Genomic DNA, 11,424 nt, shown 5'->3' with positions numbered 1-11,424 from the left:
AATTTACACAAAGTAATCGTTCCATATTTGAGTAGAAACCTAGAAAAACTGGAAACTTGTACCTTGGCTTTGCGCTTTTGAACACAACTATGAATCATTATCAATCATCTGAGAATTGAAATTAAAGCAAGAGTGATACAAAAGAAACTTCCACAACAAAATGAAGTACTAAATTAACCAAAAGTGCTAACACATAACTAAAATACTAATTAAACGATACTAATTAAAATACGAACCTCACAATATTAATTAAAAACAATAAATGGACTTACAAAGTTGGGTTGCCTCCCAACAAGCGCTTGTTTAACGTCGTTAGCTCGACGCCTTTTTCGTTAGGGTGGCCAAAATGAGACGGATAACACATCATCTTTTGAAACCCTACGCTTTGGTAGGAATTCCATGAACTTTAAGTACAGCTGATGTGGAGTCCATGACCTCCTTAACATTGATTTGAACAAGGCGCAAATTTCATCAATGACCCGGTCAATTTCAGCCTTGCTCACCTTCTTCCCCCTTGCTTTCACTAAGTCTTCCTTGATTAGTAACTGTTCCTTTATCTCTACCACCTCTATCACTTCTCCATTATCAACAGTTTTGGCCTCCTCAGAATCTGACTGTTCTTGAGGAAGTTCTATTTCACATGGCGGCTCTATTTCTTTCATTATATCTTCCTCAATTTCAACAACACCTTCTCCAACAATCTCTCCGTCATGAGTGGATTGAATGTTGACTTGGTTATCCATGATTTGTGCTTGTATCATCTCCAACTGAATTGATAAATTCCTCAATCTTTGGTTGGTATTTTGCATGTTTATCATGGATTGTTGCATGAAGATATTAAAAGTATTTTCCACCTTGGTCATTCGTTCATCTTCAAAAGGATATTGCTGATGCTGTTGATATGGTTCATACTCGGGTGGAGTGTAGAAGTTGCTATAACCATGATCAGCCATGATTTTGTCTAGGTGATGATCCTGAAACGGAAATAACTAACAAGAAACTTTTCTTTGTTTATCAAAGAGGGGTTAGTACAAACAACTATAAAGTAAAGAAAAATATTTACGGATTATGTACGAAAGCTTAAAATGATAAATCAATCGTCCTATCTATGATATCTAAACACCAATCCCCGGCAACGGCGCCATTTTGATGAATTGTAGTTTTGCATCAAAAACAAGATAAGTATTTGTATCGTCTCCACAGGGATTAGTGCGATATCACGGATAGTTCAACGTCAATTATCATTCTAAGTTAAAAGAGGTGTTTGATTGTTTCATTTACAACTAGTTAAGCTATTTGCAAAAGTAAAATAAATGAGATTAATAAGGATTGAAACTTGTTAGGAGTAGAGTTCCTTAACCAAGCGTCACACGTAACCTAACGATCCATACGAATTCTAGCTTTATAACCAATATTATCACAATCAATTCTAGACTATCCTTCGTGTCCAAAGCGATATAATTGACTCTAAGGTATCGTTTAAACATTCGTGTCCAAATCCCTTAAACGATCACAAAGACGATCGGATAACTTAATCGACCGTGTCCAGCCTGACTAAGTGTCCGAAAGCATTAAACTCTTGATTATGGTGATTATCAAAGATAAACAAACTTGTCAAGAATGACATAACCTAAGATATATTGCTACTCTAGCTCTAGATTCAAGAGTTTGTATCCAAATCATCTTGAATCTCTTTGAAAGCATTAACAACAAGAATAACAACAATAATGAATATAAATTGCTAGAACCATATGTAAGCTTAAATCAAAGGATTACATGTTAGCAAGGATCAAGTACCTCTCATCCCAACAAAGGATATTTAGCTACACATCATCATGGAAGCCTTGCAAGGATGGATTGAAAAGGAAGGAATCATTACACCTTGTGATGTCTCACAAAGGAAGAAGAATCCAACTTCCAAAATCACTTTCACTCTATATGCTCTACCCTATTTTCTCTCCTAGCATCTATAAAAATATCTAATGGAATAGTATATCCTAAAAGAGAGGTAAACTTCTATTTTAAAGGGCTGAGTTTTTACACCTACGCTAATAGAGAAATATACGCTATTAGCGTGGTAGGTCGGCCTAAGTTCTGGCCAATTGCAGTGTGCCACGCTGGTCCTTGCCCTGTTTCTTCACCCTTGGTACGCTAAAAGCGTATTCCTCTGGAACCTTTACGCTAATAGCGTAATTTACGCTAATAGCGTATTTCTTCAAACCCAGATTCTGCTTCGCTCCAGGTACGCTAATGGCGTACCTCTCTGGACCAATTGCGCTAATAGCGTGGAACACGCTAATAGCGAATTCTTCAAAACCAGCTTTTTCTAATTTGCACTTTATCATGATTTTTGGTCTTTGCTCAGTGTCTTGAGGCTAATTCCTGCACAAAAGGATAGAGTAAGATATATAAAGCGTAATAAGGCATTTAACGCTTATTTCTCGGCTTTTCCTACAATAACTTGCAGAACAAGTAACAAAAAGTGCTTAAAATATAACATGAAATTAACACTTCTTGGCATTTATCAGTGTTCTGATATGTTGTTATGGTATGTGTGTGTTGTGTTCTAGTATGTGTTTGTTGTGCACTAGTTTGTATGTGTTGCACGGGGTAACTCACATAAATTAAAATATTAAAAGGGGTAATTGACTATAAGTGACAAATTTGAGGGGTATTTTGCAGTTAATTTTTCTGCCATGAGTTAATTTTTGACAGCGTAAGCATTAATCTGTCAAGTAAACATTGTTTCATAGAGTAAGCATAGTGTAAAGATTAACTTATCATGAGTTAAAGTACCATAAGCAAATTGACAAGCATCATGTAATGAAAAAAAATGTGTTAAGTTCCTATTATTAATAAATATTAAAAAAAAAATTAATGTTGTTCCTGTTGTGATTCTTTTGCACATGGTCTTATACCAGCAATGTAAGATGTAATACAAGGAGTGGCACACATATATTGAGCAAGAAAAGAATTATCTTCCAAATTTCGCATTAATTCTAGAAACTCAAATCACTACAATTACAATGACATTTTAAAATTACTCAGTTCTTGCTTTCACACATGGTGGAATGACTTCTTGATTCATTTTGTGTCTACCGATTTGAATATACATATCTACCTCCCATCATTTTTCTGTGTAGGTGAGGAAAAAAATGAAGTAAGGTTATATGGTGGGGGAAAGATGATACCGCTGTAAAATCTGATTCATTATAACTAGAAGTACGAAACATCATCTTTTAAGTGATGGATATGAAAAATAATGAAGAATGAATTCATCTTCTATCAAAGAACTAGCTCACACTCATTAGCCTTGTTTTTTAATGCATCTATATATATAGAGAGAGAGAGAGAGCACGGACAAAAAAATTTGTTTGTCATAGAGGTTAATTTGCTTGATTATTATCAATTTCAGGGATATTTTAGGCATAAGTATAAAATTTCAGAGAGATTATTTGCTCATTGCCGTAATAAAAATTCATATTTTGTTTTTCAAAACAAAAAAGAAATTTTTAAAAAAAATCCCCTTATGGTGTTGCATGACTTGTCATACTACATGGTAAGAAAAAATCCAAATTTTTCTGTGTTATAACTTGTCATTTTGTATAGATCCTATAATTAAGACCATGCAATAGCTATAAATATAGAGTTGTACAAAATAAAGAAATAAAAGAGAAGGAAAACCAAACCTAATGTTGGAAGAGAAGGCCCATGGCACTGGCACATAAAACTCAAAATAACAGTACCATACACATCAGCCATAAAGAATGTGCAAGAACAAAAATTGGAACCATAGTAAGAGAAGCAAGTTGGAATGTGAAGTAACTTTCCAAAATTCAAATAGAAAATAATATATGGCACACGGAAAGAATTGAATAGGTGCAGAGATCAAGGAGCAGCAGCTGATCCTAATCGATTGTCCTCATTGAGAAAGAAATTGACTCAGTTAATGATCCAAGAGGATAAGTATTGGAGACAACGAGCAAAAACTCATTGGTACCGTGATGGTGATTTAAATACGAAATTTTTTCATGCATCTGCTACCTCTCGTAAAAAGGTAAATCGTATTCTTTCTTTAAAAAATGATGCGGGGATACGTGTAACAGATGAACATGGCCTATGTCAGCTTGCTAAAGGTTATTTTGAGGAACTTTTTCTCGAAAATAATAGTGATCGCGCCCCTGTGTTGGCAGCCATTGATAATGTTGTGTCGGTAGAGGACAATGATTTTCTAACCGCCCCTTTTCAGGTACAAGAGTTTAAGGAAGCCATGTATTCTATGTACCCGGATAAGTGTCCTGGTCCGGATGGTTTTAATCCAGGATTGGTCAATGTGTAATTCTGATATTTTTAGTGAGTGTTGTTCTTGGCTGAATAATAATCAGTTTCCACCTTCGCTTAATTCCACTAACATTGCTTTGATCCCTAAAGGAAATGAGCAGCATACTATGAAAGACTGGCGCCCCATAGCATTGTGCAATGTGTTGTATAAGCTTGTAGCTAAAGTCTTGGCTAACAGGTTGAAAAATGTCCTCCATAAATGTGTTTCAGATAACCAGTCGGCGTTTGTCCCTGGGCGTTCCATCTTGGATAACGCTATGATTGCTATTGAAGTTATTCATCATATGAAAATAAGCAAGAGGTTGAGAGATAAGAATGTAGCGTTAAAGTTGGATATTAGTAAAGCTTATGACCGTATCGATTGGTTATACCTTAAGGAGGTCATGATTAAAATGGGATTTGCAAGCCATTGGATTAGGTGGATTATGATGTGTGTTGAAACAGTTGATTATTCTGTAATTGTTAACAATGAGTCGGTGGGACCTATATTTCCTGGTAGGGGACTTAGACAAGGCGACCCTCTTTCTCCTTATTTGTTTATTTTATGTGCAGAAGGTCTCTCGGCTCTCATCCGTCAAGCTGAAAGGAGAGGGGATATTCATGGCATTTCTATATGTACTAATGCTCCCATTATTTCTCATTTGTTATTTGCAGACGACTGTTTTTTATTTTTCAGGGCGGAAGAAAGAGAAGCTGTTGTGATGAAAAATATTCTTGAGACTTATGAAAAAGCTTCCGGTCAAGCAATTAGTCTTCCTAAATCTGAAGTTTATTATAGTCGGAGTGTGTTCGGCCCTACTCAAGACTATATCACTTCCATCCTTGGTGTTCGCGCTGTTATGGGTACCGGCAAATATTTGGGGCTTCCATCCATGATCGGTAGGAGTAAAGAAGCAACTTTTGGCTTCATTAAGGACCGCATTTGGCACAAAATAAATTCCTAGAGCAGCAAGTGTCTTTCTAAAGCCGGAAGAGAAGTGTTGATTAAATCGGTACTCCAATCTATTCCTTCTTATATTATGAGTGTTTATCTTTTACCAAACAAGTTAGTTGATGCCATAGAAAAAATGATCAATGCTTTCTGGTGGGGACATGGTGGCTCCACTAGAAAAGGTTTGCATTGGCTATCTTGGGAACGTTTATCTGTTCATAAGAATTATGGTGGTATGGGATTCAAGGACCTCACGTCTTTTAATGTGGCAATGCTTGGTAAACAAGGATGGAAATTTCAAATTGATAACACTAGTCTTGTGTCTCGTTTATTCAAGGCACGATATTTCCCTCAATGTGATTTTTTGAGCTCTAGGCTTGGACCTAATCCCAGCTATGTATGGCGAAGTATATTCAGCGCTAAAATTGTGGTTAAACAGGGTGCTAGATTGAGGATTGGTTCTGGTGCTAGTATTCCTTTGTTTGGTGCTCCATGGCTTAAAGACGGTTATTCCCTCTCAACACAAAGCCCTCTTTATGCGCCACTTGCTCATGTCAAAGTTCAAGACATCATCGAACCATCGACAAAGGTTTGGAATGCTACCTTAATTTCTAATATGTTTGATCATAATACTTCCCAGCTTATTTTGAATACTCCTCTCCATCCTCTTGTTCATGAAGATAAAATTATTTGGAAGGCTGAGAAAAATGGTAGTTATTCTGTTCGCAGTGCATATCGAATTTGTGTTACAGAAATAGCAGATAACTCTCATTTGCATGTTCCGGGTAAGTGGAGCTCGATTTGGAAGCTTAAGGTCACCCCCAAGATTCGAAACTTTGTTTGGCGTGTGTGTCGGGGCTGTTTCCCACGTGCACGCCTAAGTAGTCGTGGTATTCATTGTCCTAATGATTGTGTCTTGTGTGGAACTAATTATGAAGATAGCATTCATGTCTTGTTAGAATGTCCAGGTGTGATGCAAGCGTGGCGGGAGGTTAACTTATGGGATACTATTGATAGAACTCTCCGTCAAAATTATAATATGGATGCTTTGATATTTTCTCTTCTTGACCAGCTGCCTTCTGCACAAAAAGAATTGTTTGTGACAATCATGTGGAGCTTGTGGAAGCGTAGGAATTTAAAATTATGGCAACATCAAAATGAAACATGTCTGCAGGTTGTTGAACGGGCCCGACACCTCTTAGATGATTGGAGAACTGCCTAAGAAGTCAGATCGCACAAAGCTACTGACACCTTTGCTCAGCCGAATAGTGTTATTCGTGGTCCTGTCATCGAGTGGACAAAGCCTGCATATGATAGGTACAAATGTAATATTGATGCCTCCTTTTCCGACTCTCTGAATATGGTAGGTATTGGCATATGTATCCGTGATGATCAGGGTGAGTTTGTCATGGCTAAGACAGATTGTTTCTCTCCTCTTTGTGATGTTGATGTCGGCGAGGCTGTTGGACTTCACACGACGCTACAATGGGTGGCTAATCTTCATTATGATCATGTTGATTTTGTTTTGGATTCCAAGTCTGTTGTTGAACATTTTAATTCAAACCTAGGTGATAGCAGTGAACTAGGTTGTATCATTCAGGCTTGTAGGCAGTTGTTTGATTGTAATTTTCAGAACTCTCATGTCGAGTTCAATAGGAGGCAAGCCAATGGGGTCGCTCATGAATTAGCTGGGGTAGCCCCATTTCATGCTAGCTCCCACGTTTATGATGATGTACCATCATGTATCCGTAACTTGATAGCTAATGAAAAGCATTGATTTTCTTCCCTCAAAAAAAATATATGGCACAACTTTAACTGTACAATTACACATGGATGAGAGAGATTTTCTATGTGGGAAGGACAAATTTTCTTTCAACAATTAAACCGGCGAGATGACAGACAATAATACGATATGGTAAAAAAAAACAAAATATCAAAATTTTCTTTCAGCATAAATTCTTATGGGCGATGAATAAAAAATGTGAGCTCTCGGTCAAAACGGCATACAAGTTTCTTGTAGGGAGAAGGGAGGAAATGAGTGTTAAGAGTGGAAGAAGAAGAATGATTTCTTAAGAAACAAGTAACCACACATAGCTCTAACTACACATAAGCATGAAATATGTTATGACAATTAGAAAGAGCTATGATATAGTAGCTTATAAATAAGCTCTCCATCATTGTACCAAACTCAGTTGTGAAATAATGAAAATTCTCTCCATTATGCTTTCTATTTGTTCTCTCACAGTTTAGTTTTCACTTTCTTAATATGGTATTCGTTCCTTATATTGAGAGGAGATTGTTACGATTCACTTACGCTTCCCCTTCCGCCATGGATAAGTATTCTTGAAGCTTCATCTTCTTCTTTGGTTTTTTTTTTTTTTTTTTGAGATTCCTTATCTTCAGTTTCCTTCTTATCCTTCGAAAAGTATGAGACACCCACGTCCAGATTTTCACAAGGTAAAGTAGATGGTCACAATTTAAAAACAACATACCTACAAAAATACAACTTACAAGCATATCTGACATGGTAAATGGCAACAAGATAAACATTGCGCATGCAAATTGACATGATGTATAATTAGCCTGAAATTAATACTCCACATGTGAGACATGACTACAACCACCATCAATATGACACTGCTACAATTGACATCACATGCACGAGATCTGAAATATATGTGTAGACTAAATAAAATTGGATTCACGATCAAGGACATCCAACTAAAGTCCCAACCTTCAATTCACAATCATGGAACCACCTTGACTAATGAGCATCCTACTAAAGAATGCATGAACATACGATTGTCCATATATGCTAATGCAACAACTTACATATAAAGTGGTCCATTATTTCTTAACATGTTTGTTCATACATATATTTTAGAAAAATCATATGCCATGTCATTTAATCACATTCATCATGGAAACAACCTTGCAACATATAAAAAAATTACATTGAAAGCCCATAACCTTATATGGATACGCAATTCAATATAGCATGTTTATTCACAAACAAGCACATATATAAGCAAATAAACCAACCAACACATTTAAGAAAGTATGATGTTGTTGAAGAGTGTCATTACCGTAATTCAGCTTTCCTTACGCAACAAACAATATTGGATTAATTTATTGTTTGCTGTGTTTTTTTGTTTTTGTTTTTTTTTTCTTTCTAAATAATACTTTTTAGTTTATCTTCATGAACGCTCTTTACTATTTCATATATTTCAAACAAAATCTATCATTGTTATTCCACAATGCTAGTTTTAGTGAGTTATATGGTATATTTTGTATCAAATATATCCTTTTTTATTTTATGAAAGCACCAATTTATCGTGACTATAGTATATCAGTTTTAATATATATTTTTACGCCTGTAATTAAATTGGATTAGTATAAAGCTTCTTTCCTTCAGTTTTTGGAGAGTATAAAGTTTCTTTCCTTTTGGTGGTATAAAGTTAATTTTATTTTTAACTATTCCTTTCATAATTAGTGCCAAAATCCTATTGTTTGTGGGTATTGGCTAACTGTTGTTGTGCACTGTCGAACATTGTGTATTTTTGGCTTTGTTTCTAGCACACCTTGTGTTGGGGAGTTAGTCATCTAGTATAAATATATTTTATTTTGATCTCTTTAAAAAAAATTGGATTAGTAATATTTCCGATTCTTGGTTGGCTGAGGCTGCCTCGGTTATGAATTGTCGACGGGGGACTGTTCCTTTTGTTTATTTGGGGCTCCCTATTGGGAGCGATTCTACTAAGTTGTCCTTTTGGAAACCTGTTGTTGATCGTATTGTTACTCGTCTGTCGTCGTGGAATAACAAGTTCCTTTCCTTTGGTGGTCGGTTGATTCTCCTGAAGGCTGTCCTATCTTCTCTTCCGGTTTACTTTCTTTCCTTTTTTAAAGCCCCTGCAGGTATAATTTCTTCTATTGAATCTATTTTTAAATTTTTTTTTTTGGGGGGTGGTGAGAATAATAGGAAAGTAGCCTGGATTAATTGGGAGATTATATGTACTCCAAAGGATGATGGGGGTTTGGGGGTAAGGAGGATGGGGGCTTTTAATATTTCTTTGTTGGGAAAATGGTGTTGGCGGATGTTGAATTAAAAGAGGGGGGGGGGGGGGGGGTTATGGTATAGAGTTTTGAAAGCTCGTTATGGGGAGGTGGAGGGTCGGTTGAAGGAAGGGGGCGGTGTTCAGTGTGGTGGAGGACCTTATGCAGGGTCCTGGAGGGGGTGGGTGAGGGTGTTGGTAGGTGGTTTGAGGACTACGTTAGATGGGTTGTGGGTGATGGTAGGGAAACTTTATTTTGGCATGATAACTGGGTGGGGGACATTCCTTTAAAATTAAAATTTCCTTGTTTATTTGACTTGTCGGTGCATAAGGAGAGAACGGTGGAGGAGATGGTAAGGTTAGGTTGGCATATAGGGGGGAGGGCGTGGGAGTGGAGACGCCGACTATTGGCGTGGGAGGAGGAGAGCGTGGGAGAATGTTCTGTTATGTTACATCGTGTTGTGTTGCAGGATTCAGTTTGTGATACTTGGCGGTGGTTACTTGACCCTATTCATGGTTATTCGGTTCGAGGAGCTTATCATTTTATTAATAACTCTGAACCAATTATTGATCGTCCTTTGGTGGATGATGTTTGGCATAAGATCATTCCATCCAAGGTGTTTGTGTTTGTGTGGCGGCTCCTCCGTGATAGATTGCCTACTAAAGACAATTTGGCAAGGCGGCAGATCATTCAAGCAACTGATACGGCATGCCCGGCAGCATGTGGCACTTTGGAAACATCAAAGCATTTGTTTTTGAATTGTGATACATTCAGCACTATTTGGTCTCTTCTTTTACATTAGTTAGGTATTTCATCGGTTCTTGGTGGAGAGCTTCGACATCATTTGTTTCAATTTACTCATATGGCTGTTTGCCTAGATTTACACATCTTTATCTTAGGGTGATCTGGTTCGCTTCTGTTTGGGAGATTTGGAAGGAGCGGAATAACCGTGTCTTCAATAACGTGGTCTCAACTCCTTCTACTTTCTTAGAAAAAATTAAGCTGAACTCATTCCTTTGGGTGAAATCTAAACAGGTGGCTTTCAGTTATAGCTACCATGACTGGTGGAAACATCATTTACTGTGTATGGGTGTTCACTAGTTTTGTGTTTGGTTCCTTCATTTTGTTAAAGCTCATATGGTTGTAAATACTTTTGGTTGATTCACCTTTCGCCCACCTTGTGCGGGGTGTTTCACTTTTGTTAATATATATATCATTTTAGTTTGTTCAAAAAAAAAAAAACTTATCCATCCAAAATCGTATTTGATTGGATTGGATTTGACTTAGATTGTTTTAATGATCAAATCAAACTCCGTATGATTTAAACTTTGATATTAGATAACGACTTCTAGATAAACATTGTCACTCTTTATAATATTTTTTTTTATTCATGTTCTTTGTAATTCCATTTTATTGCGACGCGCTTATTCAAATAATTTATTAGTAAAATTAATTCATGATTTAGAAAAAAAATTATTATTATTATTATTATTTTTTTAAAAAAAAAAAAATATTTTTGTACCAAAAAAAAAAAGAAAAAAATTATTTTGTTTAATTCCATTATTCTCAACGGCAAACTCTTGCTAACCCCATAGACAAACGAGAAAAACGTCGATATTTCGCATACACTTCGGTCAAAAAAAATACCTTGCTTATTAATTAAGAGAAAAAATATTCTCCTTGCTTGCTAAGCAAATGGACTAACGTAGAACCTTCCTAACCTTTTTTCTGATTATGGCGACACTATAAATATAGACCTAGTTAATGACCTGATTTCAATCCACAACATTACAACTATATATCATTTCAGCAACTTCCACAATTACACAAACAAACACCTCACTTCAATTGATCATGGCTTTGATTTCAGAGTTCTTCAATTGCCTTGGCCTTTTTTCAAACTCATCATCTCAAGTTTCTGATTATGCTGAAAATTCATCTCAAACGAAATCTTCAACTTCAGAGAAACCAAAGAGCAGGGAAAAATCAACGGGAGCTCCAATTGTTCCTTATTTTCCTGTTAACAATAATTATTCATCACTCTTGTAGTCACTAGCAATATTTTATTCGTTTTCTAATATGATTGAATGTCTCTGAAA

The 11,424-nt window shown here is 36.3% G+C and overlaps 1 protein-coding gene across 1 annotated transcript; it reads left to right on the top strand.

The window, feature by feature from the left end:
• Nucleotides 1-8,964: 8,964 nt before the first annotated feature.
• LOC146936344 (uncharacterized) lies at nt 8,965-10,127 on the top strand. The gene is made up of 2 exons (XM_085749198.1): nt 8,965-9,153; nt 9,795-10,127. Exons 1-2 carry the CDS (start codon nt 8,965-8,967, stop codon nt 10,125-10,127), a joined length of 522 nt encoding a protein of 173 aa, XP_085605324.1.
• Nucleotides 10,128-11,424: the final 1,297 nt, after the last annotated feature.

Source organism: Medicago sativa, chromosome 3 (assembly GCF_051527215.1).
Source record: "Medicago sativa cultivar Bolivia chromosome 3, Bolivia_mono, whole genome shotgun sequence".
In the NCBI taxonomy this organism is placed as follows: Eukaryota; Viridiplantae; Streptophyta; class Magnoliopsida; order Fabales; family Fabaceae; genus Medicago; species Medicago sativa.
The sequence above is the reverse complement of the archived record's forward strand: the minus strand, read 5'-3'. Positions and strand labels throughout refer to the sequence as shown.